Below are 25,789 nucleotides of genomic sequence, written 5' to 3'. Positions count from 1 at the left end.
GATTAAGCATACAAATAGTGTTTATTTACTTGCACTTGATGCCAGCAGTAACAGTAATGAAAACAAGGTGGGCAAATTCAGCTACTAGGTTATAAAATTCATATTTGACTTCAAAATGAAATCTCTGCTTGAGCGGAGATCATACAGACATCCGTCTGCCTGAGAAGCCTTGTGAAAAAGAGGCTGAGTTCTGAGGCAGGGACAGTAGAAAAGATTAAACTCTTTTGTCTTTTTTCCACCAGAGAACTCAAGGGAAGTGATGTCACACAGTGCCCTCTCTAGTAATCAGGAACTCTGTGAGTCTTAACCCTTTCGTATCCTTATTAGCAAACACACATTGTTAGATTTTGGGTGCATATTCCTACAGGACTGAGGACAAACTGAGATAGTGGGGCAGTGCCCCATTCATCATAACGGGCCACCATCTACTGCAATACCCTAAACCTTTTGCCAGCCCTGCAAATAATTTTTAATACATTAACACTGGTGGTCACAAAGTTCAAGATGAAGATTAACTGTTGGTATTATTTCTTCTTGCTACTGACAGGATAGTTGAATAGAAGGCAAAGTACCAGGAACCCCCAAGCCTGGTTCACCCTGAGCCTGGTACTCTTGTCTCCTCCTGAATTTGCCCCTGCCCCATGGTATCTGCTAGGTTGGGAATGTGGTACTCCTATCCCTTTGAATGTGGTAGTGTTTCCTCCCAGGGTTACAAAGTCCTAAAGTTGCTCACGTGACAAGACCCCAGTACCAAGAAGTTTGAGAAGCGTCAAACAGTAAACCATTGTACAATGACCTCCTCCCTCCATGTCCATCTAATGTCACCACCTAGACCGATGTCAGAGACAGTTTTCAATGACTCCTAACTAGAGCTGGATTCATAAGGGTGACCTAGAGATGTCAAATTCTGCATCTCATTCTCAGTCCTGCCAGGTGGAAAAAGTGCTTGCTGGCTCGTGAAATATTGCCAGGTAAATTAGCATTTGACAGAGTCCTCTCCCTCTCTCCATGGCTGATGGGAGTTATAGATTTTCTTTCCTTCACAGAGAGCTGCGCTGCCGATAAGCCACACTGAAGGACTGCTTTCAAAGGGTAAGGAACTATTTCAGTCTGTTCCTCTGATTACCCATGGATTTGGGTGGGTTTTGTGTGCTTGTGTAGTATGTACTGCTCAACAAAACTCCCACTGAGTAATGCTGCTTTCTATTAGAGCAGCAAGCCCTGCATCCTGGCTTTGGGATTTTCAGCTTTGGAACGTCCAGATGTGCCTGCCGTAGCCATCGCTGCAGCTGTCCTAAGTAGCAAGGAAACCAGTGCTTGAAGGCCATTGATTTTATACAGATACATCTTGCATTGGCTTGCAAGAGGGGAAATGGAACTCGCCCTCCTCCCCGAGTTGTCAAAGACAACAGCCTGCAGACAAATGTGATTAGCAATCACCTGTAAGTAATAGAGGATCTCTCCACAATATCCCTCCCTAATCCAAAGGAAAACAAATTTCCCCATTGCCCTAGGGATAAAAATCAAAGTGCACACATATAAAGAGGGTTGGTTTAAGCTGCTTGTTTATGTGGCAGGTCCATGTGACCAGGTCCAGGGGTGTGTGACATAATAAACAGAGCAGAGGTAGGTAGGGAAACTGAGGCCCAGGAGCCAAATGCAGCCATCTCTGTCTGGCCCTCGGAATTCTCCCCCAGCCACCCCCTTCACTGGCTGTGCTTTGCATTCAAGGTGCCTGACTAGAAGGTGCCCTTGAGTTCTGATCATAATACATTGCAGGGAGTTGGACTAGATTGGCCTTTGGGATCCCTTCCAACTCTACAATTCTGTGATTCTATGATTCTTGAACAGGGCAGTCCTCATACCAAATGGGCCGCAAGAGTACTTAAACATGAAACCCATGGGTTGCACACTGCCTTGTCATGTAGGGGGCAAAGGAAGTGAAGCCGAAATTTGACGCCCTCCCCATGCTGCCTTCCCAAAGCCAGATAAGCGAGGTGCCAGACTTTTGGGAGAATGCACAGGGCTCTGGCAGAGTCTGAGAGCCTTCCCAAAACTGGGAAAGTACTAACTAGCCTTTGGGAAGGAGACTGGAAGACTCTAGGACCCTATCAGAGCCCTCACACCTCCTCCCCAAAGCCCAGCACCTTGCTTACCCAGCTTTGGGAAAGAAGCACAAGGGCTGGCGGGGGAGAGGGGTGGAATGTCAAATATTGCTGAGGGCCACCAAAAAGTCCTTGAGGGCCGCATGAGGGACTAGATTAGTTAGCCTTGAATCAATGCGGTCTACGGGCACCATTTATTTAATCAGGTGTATGTGCAGCAGTTTCCTGCAGACACAGCGCCCAATAGAGGGAAATTGTTTGCATGGCAGTACTCATTCATCTGAACACACTACGGTGTACTGTGACTCTCCCACACTCACCCAGTTCTGAACAGAGGCTGTAGATCCTATCGCAGCATCTTCCAGCATTGTTGCTATCACAGGAATGTCCCAACACTCTGATCTTCTTGACTCACAGCTCTTTTGACTTATAAAGCTAATGCTAAAATCCTCAGATTGGCTTCAGATGGTTGGAGACCTGGGGGGGGGGGGCAAAAAGAAGGCAAAGGCGACTTCCACTTCCTGTTTTGCACTCCAGCACACTCTCAGTAACAGGAAGTGCATGGTCTGCTCCTTAGTATTGGGCTCAAGCCTGCCACATATCCAAGAGACCACCAACAGAGATGAGTAAAGGCAGACTTCTGTATTTGGTGCATGATGACTACGAAACAGGGATAAGCAAGACACTTTGGAGAAGGGCAAAGGGAGCAAAGGTCCTCTGGCCATTCATCTTTACCATGGATTATGAGGATACTAGATGTCTGCAATTTACAACTGGGGTTAGGAGGAAAGGACCACAGCTCAGGAGCAGGTGTTTTGCAAGCAGAAGGCTGCAAGTTCAATCCTGGGAATCTCCAGTTAAAAGGATCGGGTTATAGGTGATGGGGAAAGATCTTTTCCTGAGACCCTGGAAAGCCAGTGCCATTCAGGGCAGAGGGACAAACAGTCCGATCCTGGTAGGAAGCAGTTTCCCACTTTCCTAAAAGGACTTCTTTTTCCCCTCCATTGTTTAAAAGTTCCTAGTCCTTATGACTGGGGAAATGAACTTGAACAATTAAAAAAAATTCAGAAGCCAAAAAAGTGCTAAGCAATAGCATGTATGTATGTATGTATGTATGTATGTATGTATGTAATTTGTATACCACCCTTCACCTGAAGATCACTGAGCAGTTCACAACATAAAAATACGAAATGAGAACGCAAAATACATAATAAAACAAAAACAAACTAAAAAGCCCCTCTCCAAAAACATAAACAAGACAAAAAAAAACCCCAATTTCAAAGGTCATAGAAGGCCAAAGGCCTCGTTACAAAGAAACGTTTCAGCCTGGCAACTAAATATATGTCGTGAAGCACCAGGCAAGAACATGTAATATTTGTATAATTCTCTTCTTTCTACAGGAAAGTTCCATGGGATGAGATGGTGTTCCCTGACCCTCCTGGTGTCTAGTAGAAGCCAATTAAGCAAATACATACAAATTCGCTTAATTTTCTTCTTCATCATCATCATCATCATCATTATTATTATTATTATTATTATTATTATTATTATTATTATTATTATTATTATTTCACAGATCTTTGCTTTTCCTGATGCCCAGTATCCGGGGGTGAGTGTTTTGAGCTCAGATTCGGCTCCATAATACACCCACCACCGTACCTGCCTTGACAGAGGCGCGGCTCTGCCCTGGTTCCTTCCTCCCCACCCAGGTGTGGCCGCTCTGCGCGGGGGCTCCTCCAATCAATCCCATCCTCCCTCCCGTTTGGCACACAGTTTAAATAGCCGCGCGGGGACGGGATGTCATTTCGATTCTCCGGGGACAAATAAATGGAAGTTTCATCAGAGCGTCCCGCCAGATTGCCGATGTAATAGGTTTCGGGAGCGAGAGGAAGGTGGGTGCCAAGGATTATTAATAGTGCCGCTTGATTAGTTAGGGAAAGGTAAATGTGATACTGCCATCACCGTCCCTGAGTATCTGACACCGGCGAGGAGGGGGACATCGCCTTCCCGAAATAGAAGAGGCAAGGAGCCTATATAAGTGGGGTGCCCACCCGGGGTTTCACCTTCCTGTGTGAGCACCTTCAAAAACCCACCAGCCTTTCCTAGCTCGCCTGGCACAAACATTAGACAGGTAAGTTTCAGGAATGGAGGCAGAGAGAGTGGATCCCGTTACCCCAAGAAGGATTCATCTGTGGGTTTGGGGGACGAGGGGGGTGGGTCTCTAAAGGTGCGGTGTCTCTCTCTACCTGTAGGGTACAACTCTCCCACCCCAATAAAACAGAAGTATCCCCCGCGTTAGAAGAAGCTCGGGGCTGCTTCTTTTTTCTCCTTCCCCAGCAAGGCAGTCGGAACAGGTGAAGGGGGGAAATCCAGAAAGGAGGAAACTTCAAAGGGAGGAGGGAGGAGAGGGCGGTGGAACTGGCATGGGGAAGCGAGAAGCGGGATTTATTGAGAAAGCACGGGAAGGGGAGGAATAATTCAACCAGGGTGTGCCTTAAAAAGACCTTTTTTGAAGCTAGAGAGAAGGGCGGAGGCGAGCATCTGATCTCGGTGCGCATTTGTGCGTGGAAAGTCCGAGATCAGGGAACGAACAATCGCTTTGAGTAAGGGATTGCCAAGCGCCCTCATCGGCTGCCTGTTTAGCTGGGCCCTCGTGCTCTCTTGTAACCCCGAAGGTGATGGCAACCCGAATGTTTTGGGTGCGTTTTGTCCCCGATTTGCTCTCGGGGATATGTTTTTCTTTCGTAAAAACCCTGCATATAAACGTGAGCGGCACTTGCCACATTTTTTCAGGGGAAGAAGCGTGTGTGTGTTTAAAGTCAAGTGTGCAAAGTTTGGAGATGGTTTCAAAAGAGGCAGGCAGGAAAACTGAGAACTGCAAAGATGAGGCAGGCGTATTCTTCCATCTCTGCTTGCGGCTTGGACCAAAGAGCGCTCAGGTGTCGAGAGAGAGACAGAGAGAGAGCGCAGAGGGCCTGCGGAGCGCAATGCATGCTGCGGCGGTCCTCTTGAAGCCTCAGAGGTTCGAGCCCAGCTCTCAGTTTGCAGAAACAGGAAGACCAATGCTTTATGTTCGCTTTTCGTGAGTGCGTAGGTGATAGAACCCTGTTAGCTTTTCCCACGCTTTACGCTTTACGTTGCCCTACTTGAAAGAGGCTTCCCTACTCAACCCCAAAATAAGGTGGACTGGAGCAGATTGCACAGATGGTTACTAGAACAGTTATGTAGTTTTTAAATTAATGTAAGGTCCAGCATTTTTCCTTGCACCAGTTCCTTAAAGCCTAAAGGAACGATTGTTCCCTGACGAAGAATCCTGTGTTATTCTAACGCTTGCTTTCCTAACTTTGCTTGCAAAGGTGGCTCAACTATCGCCGACATTATTTGGTTTCATGCCAAAGACCCGCCCTCCGCTGGATATTTCTTTATGTAATTGCTTTACTTTCTTTCTAGTCCCCCCTTGGGGGCGTTGGTAACTCCTTGTTAACCTCGGAAACGGGAGCAGGGGGATAAAGGGCATCTCCTCGGCCTCCTATCACCTCCATCTTTCCTGTTAAGTACTGTAAAGGCTTGCGCAGGAGGAGCGCCAGCCCGGTTTGGCTACTTGCAGATGGGCTAGCAAAAGCAGAGCAGGCTGGAGGCGGGCCTCGGGTTGCAGTCCCCTAAAGGCAATCGCACCTTCAGCTGAGCGGAGTGGGTGCGAAACTCGAGTCCCGCTCGCAGCAGCAGCAGCAGCCAGCGTCAAGCCGAGCATCTCTGCGGTCTGGCGGGCGGTCAAGGGAAGATCTGGCGCACCGTGACCCGAGGCGGCGCCTGAGTGCGAGGGGTTGCTGAGTAAGGGCCTCGGCAACCAGGGCAGAAAGTATCGGGTGTATTGTAGGGAACAGGTGCTGCTGCATCAACACCACCAAGCTCCTTCCTTCCCGCTTCTCTCTCTCCCTCTTTCTCTGGATGGAAAGACGGAGTTTTCAAGCAAGGGTCTACTTAGCCGCCTTCTCCAAATCGGGGGGCGAGTGGGAGAGAAAGAGACCGAAGTTACAGCCTAGGGTGCTTTGGATGGAAACCAGACGCCACGGCGACAAGTCAAACTGTGTTTAAACCAGGATCTGCTGACACGATCGTGTAGAAAGAAACGAGGTGGGGGGCTCTGATTTTAACAGCAAAAGGGACGCGCGGATAAAAGGTGCAAGTGAAACTTCTCCCTGTCCCCACTGGACGTCCTCACTGCTTCCGCGGAGACCCCAAGCATTTTTCTCTCTTCTGTACTGAAGGGAAGCACTGGGGAAAGAGAGGCAAACCATGGTGAGTGATCTGCATCCCCAACACGCCCTTTCGCTGTTAAAATAGGACCTCAAGATGTGATTTGTGGTGGACCACGTTTCTGCCGGACAAAGAGTTCTGTGTCACTGGAAAACCTGCATTCTCCTACAGATCCGCAATAAAGCAGCAATAGTTTTACATACACACACACACACCTATTTTTGCAACCTCATACCAGGCAGAGGGACAGCTGGTTGTAGCAAGAAAATTATGTTTGACCGGAATTTCACGCAGTTCAGGAGTTTCACAGAGCTCTTCCTCTGCCTTGTAACAACAAGCAGTGGCAGGAGGAGAACCATTGCGGGTCACCTTCCCTGGGTGCGTTTCCTATGTAGTTAGGTGTGTTTGACAATAGCTAGGGAGGGTTTTCAAGAGGCAAACTCGTGTGGACCACATCAGATCTTGATTGGATGTTCCATGGCAGTTTTTTCTTCAAAGTAAAAGTGGCCAGCTGAAGCACTTTTTAAGGGGGTATTTAATGTTGGGTGCAGTTTGGCCTATGAAGATGATTGGAAACTCCTGGACTGGATGAGAGTGCATAACGGGGAGAAGAGGATGGATAAAATCCCAGTCCTCAGCTTCCTCTACTGTACTTCTGAAACTGCTTCCTCCTTGAAAGCATAGAAGAGTGATGTGGCCCACAGTAGCTGCAAAAAGGGCTGTAATGTTTTAAAGTGGAGCAGGAGAACCTGTGGCCCCCCCTGATATTGTTGGACTCCAAATTCCATCAACCCCAAGCAATCACCTAGGATGATGGGAGTTGTAGTCCCAATAACATTTGATGGGTAGCAGGTTCCTCACCCCAGCCCTGCCTTTAAGATTAAACATGCATATATCACAGGTACTTCTAAGCAAGAACCTATAGCAGTGCTAAAAGGTAAAGGACCCCTGACAGTTAAGTCCAGTCGCAGACGACTCTGGGATTGTGGCGCTCATCTCGCTTTACAGGCCAAGGGAGCCGGCATTTGTCCGCAGACAGTTTTTCCAGGTCATGTGGTCAGCATGACTAAGCCGCTTCTGGCGCAACGGAACACCGAAACCAGAGCAGCGCACGGAAACACTGTTTACCTTCCGCCAGAGCAGTACCTATTTATCTACTTGCACTGGTGTGCTTTTAAACTGCTAGGTTGGCAGGAGTTGGGACCGAGCAACAGGAGCTCACCCCATCGCAGGGATTCAAACCGCTGATCGGCAACCCCAAGAGGCTCAGTGGTTTAGACCACAGCACCACCCGTTTGCCGTTGCCCACAAAATCTCATGGAAAATAATAAAAGGTGCCGCAAGACTATGCAGAAGAGTTGCTCTGCTGTTTCATATTGTTAACTTCAGCACAGAAATGACTGCCAAAGCCAGGGTTATGCTGTCAGATCCACAGCCTTGACAGTCTGCTACAGCCCTGCCCTATGAGTCTCTTCCTGGGCCTACTGCTGACATAGGTATCTCTTTAGATCCCAGTGATCTTGGAGCCCCGCATTGCATTTTTATTGGAAGCCATAAAATAAATGAGGCGTTCATTCCCCAAGGATTGATTTCAGAGTGTTGGAAAGCATTTCTGCACATTGTGAGCAGCCTTTCCAAGAGACTCTCTTGTTTTGGGATCAGCCCCTCCACTGAGGAACTGCAGAGAGGCATGTAATGCCTGTTAGCAGATTTTACCATCCAGACCTTCCTCTGTTTGCTAGCAGATGGACATATTTACTGTGTGCCGTTGAAAGGCAGCTTGATCCATCTGTGGCCTGCCTTGCAGCAAGCATGGGTGATGTAGAGGCCAGTGGGCTAGTGTAGAATGCAGCTACTTGATTCTTCTGGAATAAGGCAAAATTAGCACAAACAGAGCCAAATGTTTCTGCAGAAAGATCACTTATGGCGACACAGTGGCCAAGTGGTTTGAGTACTGGACTAGGACCTGGGAAACCCAATTTCATTTCTCTAATCATCAGTGAAACTCACTTGAGTGGCCTTGAGCGAGTCACTCTCTTTCAGTCAAACCTACGGTGCAGGGCTGTTGTGGAGATAAAATGAACCCCTTGGAGGAAGAATGAGATATAAATGTAATAAACAAGCAAACAAAAGGAGACCAAAGAATGATATGGCAAAACTGCACATGGAAATTTTGTTTGGAGAGCGACACAATTTAAAGGCGCTTCTGTGTTAGTGCCAGAAGCCTCAAAAATAAAATGGAAACATTGGAGTGCTTGGTACTAAAAGAGAATAGGTGTGTATCAGGGACCTGGTGGAACAAGGAGAAGTCAACAGAACACAGTTTTCCCTGGACATAAACGCTATAGAAAGGACGCAGAGGGGCATTCTGTGGCAGTGCTGCTCTTTATGCCAGAAAGGGGGTGAAGTCAATAAACTAGGAAGCTTATCATGAAGAAGGGCTTCCAAAGAATCACTGTGGATGGAAACAGCAGGCTCAGAAAAGTAATATAATATTGGGAGCCTACTGTCACCCCTTGACCACATTTCTGAAGGTGATATTGAGGGAGGGAGAGAAAATAGAGTTACATGACTCCCCTCAGTGGTCAGCACTTAGCAAATGCTGCCACACAATTTATTTTGATTTCCCGCAAAGCAAATGTTTCTTTTGCTTTATGGGCTTCATTATCTTCTGCTGATTTTCAACATGGCATACAAAATTCTACTTTTCATCTTTGTAATTGCTTCGCTCACATGCATCTCCTGCTTTGGCTGCTATGTTCCTGCTTGTTCTTTTCTGGAATAAGTGTCCTTTTTTCTCCTCCTCTCTGTTATAAGTTCTCACTTCCAGAATGTGATTCCTTTCTCGTTTTGGGATCTGCTGCTCCTTTGCCCATGCTCAAATGGCTTCTTAAAACTCATTGTGTCTCCCTCCCCTCTCTCTGCCCAGCTTCCAACACTTTCTCCACTTTTCACTGCTAAACACTTTTAGTGTTAATTATTATGTATTTAATGCACATCCCACCTTTTCTCCATGGAGCTCAAGGTGGAATACATGGTTCTTCCCTTCTTCATTTAATCCCCACAACAGTCCTGTGAGGTAGGTTAGGCTGAGAGGCAGTGACTGGCCCAAGGTCACCCAGCTTTAATAATGTTTTATTTATTTTACAGCTCAATCACACACTGAACTTTGTGGCCTAGTGGGGGATTTGAACCTCTAACCACTACCCCACAGAGGCTTAGGGATGATACCTTTGCAGATCAATATTTTGTTGTTTTAACACTGAAACGCTGAGAATGCTGTGTGCGTATGTGCTTTACTTACTGATGTGTCTTGTTGTCTTATCTTGTATTGTACATTACCCTGTGTTCCTTTCGTAGGAAGGGCAATTTATAAAAGTAGTAAAGAAAGAAAAGAGTTAATCTGTTTATAAATGATATGATACGAGGTAAGTAATGAGATGGGCAGGTCTGCAGATTATTTGCAGTTGGGGGCGGAGTAAATTTCTGTTTCTTTCTCACCCAGTTTTGAGAGCTCTTTGCTATCAGAGAACCAAGCAGACAGGAAGAGCTCTCCAAGTTGGGTGAAAAGGAAACTATGGTCAAAAAGACAATGATATACACTTCCAAACTTGTTTTCTCCTACTCTGGAAGGTAGGACTCAAACCAATGGCTTCAAGTTACAAGAAAGGAGATTCTGACAGTAAGAGCTGTTCAACAGTGGAACACTCTCCCTTGGGAGGTTGTGAACACTCCTTCCTTGGAGGTTTTTAAACAGAGGTTGGGTGGCCATCTGTCATGGATGCTGTAGTTGCACTGCAGCGGGGTTGGACTAGATGACCCTTGGGTCCCAGCTCTAAGATTCTATGATTCTATGATTTTGTATACATAGGATGGTTCTGAACTGGCTGACACTCATCAAGAAAAAAGATATTGATGTTTTGGTGGATACGTCACTCAGTGAGCAGCAGGTGTTCTGAAAAAATCAAATACTGAGTTGTATTCAGCTAACTTTAACCCACTGAAATTAATGACCAATGGCCATGTCTAATTTGGGTCTATTAATGTCAATAGGTCTACTCTGAGTAAACATTAGTTGAATGTTACCCTCTGTGTTGGGGGTCATTAGGAAATGATTGAAAATCAAATGCTGTGTTTCATATTGTGTTTATAAAAATCTATAGCACATCTGAAATATCACATGGGCTTCTGATCACTTAATCTAAAAAAAGATATCCTATAGCTGAGAAAGATGCAGAGAAGGACAGCCATGATGATTAAGGAGTTGGTTGCCCTTTTCTGAACCTACCCTAGTAGCAAAGGCTAAACCATTCTGAGCTTTTTAGTATAAGTTTAGGGTGGTTGCATGGTCAATATTTTTAAAATCTTGAGTGGTGAGCAGTAAGTGCATTTGTTGTTGTTTAGTCATCTTAGTTATTTTCGACTCTCCATGACCCCATGAACCAGAGCATGCCTTGGAAACTCTCACTTTCTTCTCAAAGCTTCTCCTTTTTTATGTCCATGGAGTTTTCTTGGCAAGTAAGTTCATAGGGAGACATTTTTCTTGTCATATTAGAACTCAATGACACCTAATAAAAGTAAATGTGAGTAGATTCCTGTGGAACCCTCTGCCACAGGATGTGGGCTTTGAAAAGGCCAAATTAATGGATGAAATTCATGGTTATTAGCCATGATAACTCAACAGATCCTCTATGACCAGAAGCAAATTGTCTCAATATCAGCTGCTGGAGGGCAACCGAGACAAATGTCTCCATGCCCTGTTTGTGAACTTCCTAGAAACACATGGTTTATTCACTGTTTGAACGCTGAATGAGATAGATCCCTTGGCATGATCCAACAAGCCTATGAAGTAGTAGACTCTTGTGAACCCCAATGCTATGCATATTTACTCAGAAGGAAGTCACACTGTATTCAGTGGGGTTTTACGCCTCAGTCCAGGATAGCAGTTTGGATCCTAGAGCACACGGGAGATGCTGTTGTTCACCTGTAGGTTTTCTACCGTTTCCATTGCTGGTTTGCTAACAGGTGGAACCACCGCAAGGTGACTAGATGGGAAGAAGCAGGTGATGTTGGTGGGGTTGTACTTTATATAACTGTGCAGAAAGAGGGATTTGGAAAGGTGTGCAGGGCTGGGGGAAAGCTATACCTGCAGAAATCCTCTCCTTTCTCTAGAATCAATAAACAAAGTCTCCTACTTTGAGCAGGGGGACTTTGACTGGAGGGCTAGGGTTCAAATCTTCACAGTGATAGTGAACTTTGGCCAATCAGTAAGCTCTGTTAAAAAAAAACAACGGGGGGGGGGAGAGAGCTAAGCTTCACCACAAAACTACTTTATGGATTTGTTGTGAGGATTCATTGGGAAGGAAGGAGAGGAGAATCTATGGCCCTCAATCTAGAGATACATCCTACATCCCTCCCGCCCATCCAGGACAAGAGGTATGTCCCAACCTAGATGCAGCTATATATTTTAGAGATAGCTGATAGATAGATAATAGTTCGACATAGCTCTTTTCCATCTTAGATGTATATAGAGATATACAGTGGTACCTCGGCTTACAGATGCTACAGGTTACAGACTTCGCTAACCCAGAAATAGTACCTCGGGTTAAGAACTTTGCTTCAGGATGAGAACAGAAATTGTGCTCCGGGGGCACGGCGGCAGCGGGAGGCCCCATTAGCTAAAGTGGTGTTTCAGGTTAAGAACGGACCTCCAGAACGAATTAAGTTCTTAACCCGAGGTACCACTGTAGATAGATACCTCCCATCCTAGATAGATAGCCACCCCTTTCATCCTAGCTTTCATCTATCTATACATAGATATCGCTCCAGTCCTAGATATAAATCTAGAAACCCTCCTATTCAAGATAGGGATGTGTCTATAGACATCGCCATCCCTCCCATCTCCATCAAGAGATGCTCCAAAGGCAGTCCTGTCTTCCTCTGGTTTTTTTGTCCCACCACATTATTTTTCCCTGGACCGGCCGACAGGTTGACCTTGACATGACTGTCTCTCGCTTCCTGTCTGCAACTCTTTCCCGCCACGCCAGGTGCTACTTGGGACTGCGGATGCAGAGAAAGTTCCCAAACCTCTTGCCCCGGCCACAACCCCTTTAGCCTGCACCGGCCCCTCTCTTTTTTTGCAAACTGGTGCTCGTCTGGCAGAGAGATGCACACACACACAGCCTCGTGGCTCTTTTCGTTCTGCTGCTGCTGCTGCTGCTTGTAGCTGGCACCCCTCCAGCCCTTCTCCCGGTGTGCCATCCCCGCCCGGCACTGCAGTTTTGGTCATATGAGCAGAAATGATGAGGAGGGCACTCCCCCCTCCCTCCCTTTCCGCCCCCCTCCCCACACCCTCCTCTCCCGTCCTCTTCTTCTTAAATCTTTTGGCACTTTCCCTCCCGACAGTTGCAAGGATGGCGATGACTGACGTGCTCAGCGCTGACGATATCAAGAAGGCGGTGGCAGCCTTTGCAGGTGAGCCACGCCGGAGACTTCCAAGTACCGGCGGGGTAGATGGGTTGGCCGGGGGGGGTGGGTTGGGGGAGGCATTGCGGAGAGTGGGACGCATATCTTCCAAAGTCCGGCCCAGGGAGATGTGGAGAGAAGGGGGCGGTTGGGGTTTTGCAAGCGCAGATTGCCAATCTGAGCCGGTCCAAGTCCGGGGCTCACGTCCTCCTCTGCTTGCTAACTTCCTCGGAACACCTCTAGCAAGGCAAGGCAATGCTTCGTTGATTTTACCGCTAAGATCCCGGAGAATCCACTGCGGGAGGGCTCTGCGCCGCAGCTAGCGGAGAACTCCCCACCTTTGGACAGCCCCAAAGATTGGCATAGGGAGCCCTGAGTAATCTGGAGCCCTTCTGGCAGCAAGGCAGCACCCCACCCCCACCCCCAGCTACGACCTCCCCTCCTTATCCATCTTTCCAAGGACTCGCATCCCTTGCTCTGCTTGTGTCTGCTTTTCAGGATGCATAACTTTTTTAAGATATTCCGTGGGTTTCAGTCATGCGGGACTGCGGGTGTGGTGGCTGCGAAGGTCCAAACTTCGCCTGCAAGAGAGGCTTCCTCCCCGCTTTTTGAACATGCAAGCTGCCGTCCACGGTTCAGGACTGTGGGCAGGACAGGGTTAACTCAAGGGTCTCGATCCACCACCCACCCACCCCCGGCTGCAGGATTTGGCAGCCCCACTGCTTAGATGTGAGGCAGGGACCTTCCCATTTCCCACTCGGACAGCTCCCTCCTTGGAAGCACGCCTTCGGTCCCAAGTCAGGGTCTGGAGGCATGTGAGGTCACCGCCTTGCTGAAGCTAAGCAAGCCAGGGTCTGGCCAGTGCCTGGGTTGGAGGAGACTTCCTGGGAGCCACATCTACGCCGCTTTGGGCTCCCTTATGGAAGGAAGGTGGCGGTCTAAATAAAGGTCAATGAAGATCATTGGCCTGGGAAGAGCCATAGCTCAGTGGCTAGAGTGCCTGCCTTGATTGCAGAAGGTCCCAGGGTCGGTGCTTGCTCCGGCATCTCCAGGTAAATCTGGGCGAGATTCCTGTCTGAAACCCTGGAGAGCCGCTGCCAGTCCGTGTAGACAATATTGAGCTCGAAGAACCAATGGTTTGACTCCGTGTAAGGCAGCTTGCAATGACAGAACTGAACAGAGAAACCTGTAATTCGGCCCTGTCCACACACATACGCAGACTAACGCCAAGGTTGCAGGTTCGATCCCTGTATGGGACAGCTGCATATCCCTGTATTGCAGAGGGTTGGATTAGATGATCCTCAGGGACCCTTCCAACTCTGCAATCCATGATACCCTCAAACATGTGGGCATGCAAAACCAGGATCACAAGGCAGAGACACCCCACTTAGGCCAGATCCACCTTTCCCAGGTGTCTGTAGCTCTCCGAAGCTTAGCGCCTGCACAAGATATTTGCTTTGCCCAGCTATCTGTGTTCTAAGCAACTTCCAACCAACAGGACATTTCTGGCCTCGACCCGAATAGACATGCTACAACCCACCTCCCCCCCCCCAACCCTAAACCACTACGATGTCCTCTTTGCCTCCTTCTCCTTCTCCCTGCTCACGCGGCGACCTTGCCGAGAACGCCCAAGCCAAGGGCTGAGCTCGGAAGGAAACTCATCGCAGTAGCAGCCCAAAACCTCGAAGGGAAGGCGCGCTCGTCTGCAAATCACTTTAGTCCTTGGCACTTCATTGCTCTCGCAAGTCTGGCTCCCGCGGGAAATACGGGCCAATATGAAGACCAGGCTGATTCCCCACCCCGCTCCTCTCTCCCTCTTTTTCATTCATTGATTCTCTCTTGATTTGCATGCAGCGGCGGACAAAGGCTGCTGCCCACATCAAAGGAGGCCGGCCTAATCAGGGCACTTCTTAGAGGTCACTGCGTTCGATTTCCCTAGCGCCTCCCCCGGATTTAGAGCCCTTGGCGAGACGGGTCTCGAAGTTTCATTTCAGAAGCGTTTAAGCTTCTGATGTCCTTTATTTGCAAGAGTGAGAAAAAGAAACACTGTGCTGTGCTACAGCAGTCTCTGGGTAACTGCCCTAAATAATATGCATACCAAGGAATGATAAGGGGGGAAGCCTTTGGAGAAAACCTTGATCTATCAGCACACCTGACTACGAGTTGTGGGGCTATTTATTATCTCTATTCCACTTCCTGCACCACCCCGCTGCTTAGGTGTGCAGGGCAGGTTACAGACTCAAAATATGACAAGTAAAACAGCAGGCCTCTGTTGTCTTCCCTGGCAGCAGGGCTGCTACAGTGATGCTTAGGGAAGGGAGGTGTGTTTGAAATGTTGTGAATTCCACCACCCCTTGCTCCCAGGTCATACCACATTCAGAGCTACCCGAGTCACCCTTTTTCAAAAGCCTGTCTTTCCTGTCCTGTCTCTGCTTTACAAATGTGCCTGTCTCATGGACAGCCAGCGAGGACCAGAAAAATGTCAGTCTTGGTTCCTGAAATGTGTGTGTTGGTTGTGGGTGAGGAGCTAGAATACCTCTGGGAGTCTCTTCCAAATAAAGTCAAAGTCACCCTTGGCTTATATTTAAGTTGTATCTCTCACCCACCACCCAGCCCATGATGTCCAACTGCTTCAAACCATTGGTAAACATGGGACAGAAATGCTATAATAAAATCAATAATTTCCACCACTCTCGGCCACAAAAGTGACTAGCCCACAAATATTTCTTCTAGGTTCCCAGCTCACACAGACCTCTGTTAGACATTTGTGGCACATCAAGCATGAAACTCTTAATCTAAGGGTTGTGGGTTCGAGCCCCAACTGGGCAAAAATATTCCAGCATTGCAGGAGGTTGGACTAGATGACCCTCAGAGTCCATTTCAACATTACAATTCTATTATTTTCTCAACAGCCCCAGGGGGGATGGGTGTGGGGCAGAAACTAGTTACCTTCCAGATTACCATAGTCATTCTGGTGCAGTTTCCCAGTTATGTCCATGGTGTTAGACAATGCAGCAACTTTGCTAAAGCTTAGAAGCTCTGGTTCTAGTCACTATTTGGATAGAACACTACTTGGGACTCTCAAGGATCCTGCTATTGAGCTCCATAACTGAAGAAAGGAGACATATTTGTTGCAATCCTCTCTGATACTTAGTTGCGCCTCCGTCAACAGGGAGAGAAGGGAATCTATGCATATGAATTCTCTGGTGCTTTGCAAGCTCCAACAACAAATTGCAGGCACTTTGCAAGGCCTGACAATCAACTGATTGTCACCAGAGGCCAAAATGGATCACCTGATGTCATTGTGACATTGGGTGAATGACAGGTGAGCAGAGCTGCCCACTTGTCAAACTAGGCCCACAGGGTGGGAGAGACAAGGAGCTGGCCTTTCAAACAGATCTATTTCCTGCTCCGATATAGATAATAATTTTCTCTGTACTTAGCTGCCTGCCACAGAATGCGTGAACTGACTCCACTGGAAAGCACTGCGTTTGAAATGATTTGTGGTGCCAGACCTACGGTGGCCCATTCACACATGCAAGCATCCACTGGTGTTGTTGCTGTCACTACCAATGAGCAGGCATGAATTAACCAACCCCATGCCATCTGAAAAGTGAAAGATGAATGGGCCTGTTTACAGAGTTAAGGTTGCTAAAGTGCCTTGTCAGCCACTCTAAAACTGAGGTGCCCTCTTCAATTCTCCATCTTCCTGCAGCTGCCGATTCTTTTAACTACAAGAAGTTCATTCAGCTGGTGGGATTGAAAGCTAAGAGCAAAGAAGATGTGAAGAAATGTTTCCACATTCTGGACAAAGATAAAAGCGGTTACATTGAGGAGGATGAACTAAAGTAAGGAAAGATTCGTGTTCCTCTCATATACCAACTAAAATATGGGTTGTAGAAATAATGTGCAGCATGGACTGGTCTTAAACATTGCAGCATCTGGTCATATCAATATATGCATAGAAGATGTTAAGCTACCAGCCATCATACGACTAATATCAGCCAACAGAAAAGACAATCCACATGCCCCATACCTAAACATTAATTGATCTTTTTGCTCCCCACCCTCAAAATATTTTGTTTTCACTTATTTATACAAGGAGAAGCAATCAACAATCAACCATCGCACCCACCCCCAGCAGAACCACCAAATGTCTATTTAATTCCATTTAGCTTTTAAGTCATTTCAGTTTTTAATCAAAGGTAACATTCCACAGGTTGCCATGTATCCTTGGAAGCCTATAACAATGTTCTATTGATGTTGCATATGTAATAAAACAGTTTGACCAAGCTGTGGGAGGCGGTGGAGGACAGGGGTGCCTGGCGTGCTCTGGTCCATGGGGTCACAAAGAGTCGGACATGACTAAATGACTAAACAACAACAACAATGTAATAAAACTATGCCGGGTTAATCAGAAAGTAGTAGTTTTCTTTTCTGTTCAACTCTCTTGGACAAGGGTTGTCAGTTTCTCCAGTAATATTACCGGTAAGTCCCAGAGTTGTGAGATCCAGAACTCAAATGCGGTAAGTCTGCATTTAGTGTCTTCCAATACCTTGCAATAGTAAGCCAAGCTTCAGTCATCAGGTGAGTAATGAGATCCTTGTGGGAAAGTTGTGGAACAGTTTCTGAATAGTTGTTTGTTTGTATTTGTATACTGTCCTTCATCCAAAGATCACAGGAATAAAACCATAAAGTGCATAAGAAAAACAAGAACAAGAACAAAACAAGCCAATAGCACACACACACACACGAAAAACACACACATTTAAATGATGTAGGATGTTAATCAGCCAAAGGCCTTGCTGAAAAGGGACATTTTTGCCCGGCACCTAAAGGTGCATAATGAAGGTGCCAGACAAACCTTGCAGAGAGCATTCCACAATTGGGGAGCCACTGCAGAAAACTCATGTTCCTCTTGTGACGGAGGCACATGAAGAAGGGCCTCTGATGATGATCTCAGGGTCTGGGGTGGTTTATATGGGGAGAGGCAATCCTTTAGGTATTGCAAGTGGTTCTGAGCTGTTTAAGTGCCATTTTAGGACCCAAAGGGATATCTTGTTTTGTGATAAGGCCTGCTTTATGAAAAAATGTTGTCACTTGTCCAACCAGGATAAGCTAAGTTTATTCAATGTTCTTGACTGCTGAAATACAACTAATGCAGATCCAAGAGCTCAACCAAGAGTAAGAGCCGGTGATTTTAAATTCAGTTCTGTAGCCAGACATGGGGGAAGAAAGGCTAAGGTTACATCCTAAGTCATCCTAAGGGCTCTCATCCTAAGGGTAATCCTAAATCAGGTGTGGGGAACCTTTGCCTCTCAAGATGTTGCTGAACTACAACTCCCATCATCCCTAGCCATTGACCATGCTTGCTGGGGTTGATAGGAGTTGTAGTTCAGGAACTTCTGGAGGGCCAAAGGTTCTCCATTCAAGTCCTATGTCAAAGAATCATATACTTGGAGGAATCTTGTAGGCCATCTTGCCCAACCTTCTTGAGGCTGGAAATCCAAAGCAAGAGCATCTCCAGGAGTTGGATGTCCAGCTTCTGCATGAAGACCTCTGGGGAGGGAGACTCCCACCCCAGTATTTAGTTTCAACATCAAACTGTTCTTGCTTTGTAGAAGTTTCTCTTAATGATCAACCAAAATCTACCCTCATCTCACAGAAGCCCATTAGGTATGCCCTGCCCTCCAGGGTACTGGAAAACAAGTCTTTGTTCTCTATAGTGGGACAATCCTTCACGTATTGGAAGAGTGTCATCATGTCTCCCCTCTCAGTCTTTTCTTCTCCAGCCTAAATTTAGCCTATTTAGAAGTAAGTCCATTGAGTTAAATCAGGCTTACTGTTTAGGACTGCAGCCTAAAGGTATATCATTTATTTAAACATTTTAATAACATTTCATGTTAATAGAAAAAAAAATTAAAAGTCAGTGTCAAGTGCTGATTGGGTTGGAGTTGTTTGCCTTCTTACTGGATCAAATATTGCCTGCATGTTATTTTCCCTTATATCTTTGCAAGTAAGAGGGCTTTAGCCTTTTTATTTTTTAGATGAAAGATGAAAATTCAAGGAAGGGGATCTGGATTATCCCCCAAGGGGGTCTTGCAGCCCTTGCCCCCACCCAGCTACAGCCCTGCTTGCAGGGGCTGAGCTCATGAAGTAAGCACTTAAAAAGAGGAGTATTCTCAAAAGAGAACGGATGGAAGGAATCTGTAACGTGGCTTGAAATAACTGCTGAAGCATCTGAAATAGAGCTTTCCCTTGTGAGACTCTCTTCCACCTGAAGCAGCCTCATGTGACAATTTCCTCTCTTTCAGCGACATTAGGAAGGTCACCCTCAGAAGGCAGGACAGGGCCATGTTAGCCTGTTGTGCTTGAGCTCAGTAACGGACAGAATGAGAGCAAATCAACTCAATCCAGGCAAGGCAAAGGCAGAGGTAGAGGTGTTGATGGTGGTTCTTGGGGGAAATGCTGCTTTGTGAAAAGGGTCGCACACCTCCTTAAGTTTGCAGGTTAAGGGGCGCTCTTAGCTTCAGATGTTCAGGTGACAACTCTAGCCAGGAGCGTGTTCCCTCACCTGTGGTTGATCTGCCAGTTGTACCCTTTCCTGGAGACCAGGGACTTAGCCATCATTATGCATGTTATAGTAAACCACTTGACTATAGGAACATGCCTTCTACGAGGCTCTTCTTGAAGACAATTTGGAAACATCAGATGGTCCAGAAGGAGGCAGTGTGACCTTTACATGGTACTATCCACGGGCGGAGGGGGGGCATGGTGTAACACTGATCCTCTGAAAGCTCCACTAGTTCCTTGTCCAGGAGTAGCCAGTTGTTGTGGGACAACAACACTCATCATCTCCACCTAGGGTAGCCAATGGACAGGGGTTATGAGAGTTGTACTCTGACATCTGGAAGGCACCACATTGGCTACCTTTATACTAGTCTGCTTCTGGGCTAAATTCAAGCACTAGTTTTGACCTTGAAAGCCCTTTGAAACTTAGGAAGCACCTTGTCCCATATACAACACACGCCCCTATAAATTGAGATGTTGCTCCAGATGCCACCATCATCTGAAGTGATGCCACCTGTGGCCAAAAATTGGTATTTTGTTTTATTTTTATGATTATGCCTGAAGTATGGTACTCCTTCACCAAATAGACCTGCAGTACAAACCCCAAGGCCTTTCAGTATCTGGTGGATGTGCATTTGCTCTACCTGACCCTCACATATGGCTTAATTCCTTTTCTACCATTTTTAGTGCTGCCCTACTTTTTTATTGTGAAATGTTTTAAAAACTGAACAAAATTATGTTTGATTGTGTTTTTATTCTGTGCTTTGAACCACTTTGGAGCACCTTTCAGAGGAAAAGCTGTCTGTACATTTAGATAGCAAATATGTGCTACATGCATGAAATTTAAAAACTGGGTAACTCAGAGTTCTCATGAATTAGCTTCCTCTCCCCCTCTCCCATTCTTCTCATTGATAGGTTTGTATTGAAGGGCTTTACCCCTGACGCCAGGGACCTGACTGATAAAGAAACCAAGGAATTCTTGGCCGCTGGAGATAAGGATGGAGATGGCAAAATCGGTGTTGATGGTAGGTGCTTTGCCCTGGAGAGTTCAAATGTAACACCAGCAGGTCAGAAATAGTACCAAGAACAACCATGCATTGAAAAGGAATGATTTTCAAAATGTATGCTGGGACACAAGAAACAAGACACAAGAAAGATGTTAATTCAGTAATTTGATACTCCTGTTGCCCCAAGGCAGCTAGTTTCCAAGGAGATTGTCCACTGCGTCTCTGCAATCTCCTTTCAATCAGTCATTCTACCACATCATTGCACTGGAAGGTCTTCTTCTTCTTTGGCGATCACTTGTAGCCGAGTAAGATTGTCTTCCATAAATACGGTCTTAACAGTGAGTCCGTAAGTGACTGTGGAGGCCAATTCTGGATCCACATGTCCTTCCACAGTGGGGACATTGGTTTCCGGGTGGGAGTTGATCATGGTGTGGATTTGCCAAGCGTTCCTTCCTCTTAGTACATTTCTCCCTTGCGTCCTGAGTTCGAGTGTCTTCAAAGCACATGACACCTTTGGAACTTAGAAATGGAAAGCGCTCGCAGGCCAGTGTTTCCCAGTTGTCAATGTTTATACTACATTTTTTTTTATTTGCCTTGAGACAGTCCTTAAACCTATTTTGTTGACCACCAGCATTGTGCTTTCCATTTCTAAGTTTGGAATAGAGTAGTTGCTTTGGAAGACGATCATCAGGCATCCGCACAACATGACCAGTCCAACGGAGATGATGTTGAAGAATCATTGCTTCAACACTAGTGATCTTTGCTCCTTCCAGTACACTGATATTAGTTTGCCTGTCTTCCCAAGTGCAATCATTTACGCTGCAAAGGTGCAGCAGGACACTCACCTCTCTTTGCAGGAGGCTGCCCACTGCATCTCTGCAAGAGTCGTGGCTTTGGGTACACATCCTTTGGGGCAGAACAGTCAGCCATGCAAATATATACCTCAGAGAGTGACTTCCTCTCATTCTGTCATTGTCTAAAGAGTCTCCCGGGTATAAGGGTGAGGTGTATCTCCATTTTGAATTCAGAACATAAGTGGGGCACAGTTATCAGAAGGTGAGAAATGCTAGTCTAAAGTGATGGGACTTGGGTGAAAGGGCAGGCTTCAGGGGAAAAGCACAGCTGACTTCAGGCAGTTCTCTCTAGCAGGTTTACAGGAAAGCTCTGTGAGCCTCAGCCCTTTCATGTGCCTATCTGGCAAAACATGTATTGTTGTTTTGACTGCATAAAATATCCCACAGAGCACTGTTACATTATGGGCATTGGAGGAAACTAAAAATGTGGCTCCTAGACCAAGTCAGGCAGCCCAGGGCAGGTGTCAGCACCAGTGGGTCCTAGCAGCTGCCAAAGGGTCTGAGCAAAGAGTTAATGCCAGTTCACATGCAGTTGGCAATTTAGCATCATTGCCACCTTTGCTACCCACAGCTGAGGGTGAAGGATGTGAAGTAAGGCAAAGGGGCATGGCTTTAGCTTCCTGCTGTTGATTAATCTGCCAGGACAGCATGTAGGTATATGTGTTAGGTATACGCATACATTGCAAAAAAGACACCCTCCTCCACCCTTTTGGCTCTACTGTGACCATGTTTGTATTCTTGTGCCACCACCTCTTTCCATGAAGCATGCCAGGGGAAATGCATGATTCATAAATCTAGGTCATATTGGTGTACTAGAAACAGAGCCGGCACTTCAGCTGTGTCTTTGGCCATGGGAACAGAGAGAGACATGTCATGTGCTGATCTGGCAGTCTTCCATGGCCATTAAGAGGCAAAAATGAGTCCAAGAAGGAGATGGAGATCTACTAAGGTGGCCCTTCCAAACAGATCTCTAAGCAAGCCAATAAAAGTCAGTCTAGATGGGCCTCTCGATTTGCATAGTGACTAGGAAATGGGGGTGTCAATATTGTTAGGAGCTAAGGTCTCTAACCTTTTCCTGGTTGCTTTGAATTGGGTGGTATGTGCAGGAACCCTTCTGCCCTAAGATTCCATAGAGGTAAAGGAGAGCAGCTGAGAAACCAAAGAGAAAGTGAGCCACACACAAAACCCACAGGAATGTGCTGTGGAGATGCAAGCCCCCCCGAAAAATTCAATCCTGTAGACTACAGGGTACTCCTTCAGAAGTGGCTTCCCTGCAGAGAAGGTACTTGTGAAGTACCACTCTGCAGGATTTGACCGACCTATTCTCAGCACAATGGTGGTGATGGGGAGAGGCTGCACCTCCTTCCCCACCCTGCTCCTTGCCTGACCATATGTTTAATTGTGAACCCTAATTAAACATTAGCCCAGCCCTCAGGTTGAGGCTCCCCCAGGTCAGCCCGGCTTGCAGGGTGGGAGCTGTGTACAGACCTAACAATGCCAAATCTCTTGCATCCCAACCTGGCAACTTAACTGGGGGTGGGACTAGATGATCCTTTCGGTCCACTCCAACTCTACAATTCTATGAATTGTAAGGAAACGACGAAGTGAAATAAGTGTAAAGAGTAAGGAGTAAAGAGAATTAAAACCTACCACCTCCAGATGCTTTGGACTACAACTCCCATCAGCCCCGGGCCCCACAACTATGCTGACAGGGGCTGATCATGGAAGTTTTAGTCCAAAACATCGGAGAGGGATCAGGTTAGCGAAGACTGCCTTAAAACATTTACTCCCTGCTTGTGCTCCTGACACCAGTGAAATTGGTGATTTGACAACTGGATCTCAGAAGACATGAACAACGAGGCTTTTCATCACAGCCCTCATAGGGTGCAAACTTGACTGTCTCCTCTTCCTCTCTCTTTTTCCTCCAGAATTCTCAACCTTGGTGGCTGAAGCATAAAGGCATTGACCAATCTCAACCCTTCATGCACCCTTCATTGCCTGATTCCAACTGTTTTTTGCTGACCTCCTTGGTTCCTCTTCTATTTATTTATGTTATTTTATACTCCAACTCTGTTCCTTGCAGCCCTGCAACTCTGTAAATTGTGCTGAAAGATGCTGTTAAAATAATAAAGGTCACATCAATCTGGGCTCCATTTTCCTTGCCTTTCACATGTGTTTCATTTTATTCCGACTTGAAAGGATGGAGGGAAGGCAAAGAAAAGAAGGATGAGGTTAGGAATATAATCCTCTTGGCTATCTGGATACCCCTTTGCCGAAGCAGCTCAGGCTGGTATAAGGTGAGCAGCACTGAGGAAATTATTTCAGTAGGGATATGCCAATGGCAAATGATTTAATCTCATTTCACTTTGTGGCAAGATTGATTTCATACTCTCCCAGATACACACACTCATGCGCACGCGCACACTTAGCCTTGACAAATCTCTAGTGATAGCAATTACACAACTTCATTTGGCAGCCGATTCCTTTGATTTAACTGTTCTTGAAGCTGTAAAACATGTTTTAATGGCTTGCCTCGGATTTCCCCCCAAACATTTTTTTAAATGCTCAGTAAATCTTCCCCAATACATTCAGCACATTACATTTCCCAAATGCAGGGAGCCATATGAACAAAAAGGCCATACAGCTACATCAGTCTGTGTCGATCAAACTCAAATATCGTTTCACAAATGGCTGTAATGCAGGATGGGAAACAGTGTGTGTCAACCAGTAGTACTAGTTAGTAACTTAGGACAGGAAATAAAGTGACTCATGCTATGAAGAAATTTAGATTAGAAAAGAAATCACTTCACTGAGACCTCAGCATAACTAGTAACACTCCTGCCCCATGAAAAAATAATGTAGGGTTCTTTTTATCCTTGACAACAAGCAAGGTTTTGCTTTTAAATCTGATCCAATATAAAGGCTGTTTCTGAAGCTAAAAAGCAGCTTCTTCCTGGATCTTTGCTACTGTTCTGCAGCAACGAAGCATAAGTGCTATTGTCAGAAACCTGGAAAAGGGAATTATTTTCTCCACTGTTTCCATTCTTCAGCACAAGGGCTCATAGCTCCTTGGTACAGTGGTACCTCAGGTTACATACACTTCAGGTTACAGACTCCGCTAACCTAGAAATAGTGCTTCAGGTTAAGAACTTTGCTTTAGGATAAGAACAGAAATCGTGCTCCGGCGGCACGGCAACAGTAGGAGGCCACATTAGCTAAAGTGGTGCTTCAGGTTAAGAACAGTTGCAGGTGAAGAACGGACCTCCGGAAAGAATGAAGTACTTAACCCAAGGTACCACTGTATCTGCTACTTTGCTATCTCAACAACCATCTGAGGCTTCTCACAACTCTGTGAGCTGCAGGTTCAGAACATTCACATGGAGGTCCACCATGACACGGTGCCTAATCAGGAACTACTTTAAATTTTTTGCAAGGGGTACAGATTTGACTACTCGCCAAGCCAGAACGAATTCTTTAGTTCAGCATTGGCCATTGTCACAACAGTCTCCTTCTCTTGAACCTTGCCACTTGTCTCTCATGGCTGAATGATTCCCCTCTACCACAGTCCTCCTCTCCAGCCTTTGCTCAGTGCCCCACATAGGGCAAGATGCATCAGAGTGATGAGAGAAGCACAGCTATCAATAGCACATTACAGAGTACCCGAAGACCAGAAGGACAACCCCATCCCACCAAGCTCTGGTGCAAGTGTAACAGTTCAAGTCTGCAGACTGTTGAGGGGTTTGTGAAACCAAAGAAGAAGAAGAAGAAGAAGAAGAAGAAGAAGAAGAAGAAGAAGAAGAAGAAGAAGAGGAGGAGGAGTTTGGATTTGATATCCCGCCTTTCACTCCCCTTCAGGAGTCTCAAAGCGGCTAACATTCTCCTTTCCCTTCCTCCCCCACAACAAACACTCTGTGAGGTGAGTGGGGCTGAGAGACTTCACAGAAGTGTGACTGGCCCAAGGTCACCCAGCAGCTGCATGTGGAGGAGCGGAGACACGAACCCGGTTTCCCAGATTACGTGACTACCGCTCTTAACCACTACACCACAGCAGAGCTGTGTGGATCTGCCACGTACCTTGCACAGGAAGCACCTCAATTGCTATGGTGCAAACCTATCTGTGCCCCACGTCAGGCTAAAGCAGCCAGATAGGGTGAGCCATCATGGGCCATGCTGACTGCAACTGGGAGTCCAACAGCATCTGAAGGACCACAGATACCCCAGCTTTGATTTGAAGAATTCACTAACAACATTGGCTTAAAATAAAACAATAAAATACAGAGGAAAACAACAACTAACTTTTTTAAAAAATGCAGATAAAAGCAGCACAAAATAAAGACAAAATTGGGAAGATAAAAAGGGTATTCATCTAGCACTGAAGAGGAATCAAGAGAGATGCAAGGTGAGCAGCCCTGAAAGAAGCCTTCTGCAAATGGGGCACCACCACTGGGAAGGCCCTTTCCCCATTGTAGTGTCTCAGCTCAGATGACACGGTGCCTATAAGGTTTCCTAATAAGATTTTGTCGTGTTGCAG

General features: G+C 46.5%; 1 protein-coding gene across 2 annotated transcripts in view; it reads left to right on the top strand.

The window, feature by feature from the left end:
- PVALB (parvalbumin) overlaps positions 1–23,405 on the top strand; it is a 42,583-nt gene extending 19,178 nt beyond the window's left edge. Inside the window, exons 1-5 of one of the 2 annotated variants that reach the window (XM_081211155.1) lie at positions 4,080–4,236; positions 12,768–12,836; positions 16,543–16,675; positions 20,313–20,422; positions 23,187–23,405. In XM_081211155.1, coding sequence (XP_081067281.1) covers positions 12,776–12,836; positions 16,543–16,675; positions 20,313–20,422; positions 23,187–23,215 — 333 coding nt within the window. In that variant the 5' untranslated portion in view covers positions 4,080–4,236; positions 12,768–12,775 and the 3' untranslated portion in view covers positions 23,216–23,405. Of the gene's footprint in view, positions 1–4,079; positions 4,237–12,767; positions 12,837–16,542; positions 16,676–20,312; positions 20,423–23,186 lie in introns of those variants that run through there. The other variant, XM_081211156.1, reaches the window with a different exon arrangement.
- Positions 23,406–25,789: the final 2,384 nt, after the last annotated feature.

This window comes from Podarcis bocagei, assembly GCF_964188305.1.
Source record: "Podarcis bocagei genome assembly, chromosome: 10".
Taxonomy (NCBI): Eukaryota; Metazoa; Chordata; class Lepidosauria; order Squamata; family Lacertidae; genus Podarcis; species Podarcis bocagei.
Note: the sequence above shows the minus strand (reverse complement) of the source record. Positions and strands in the feature narration are given on the sequence as shown.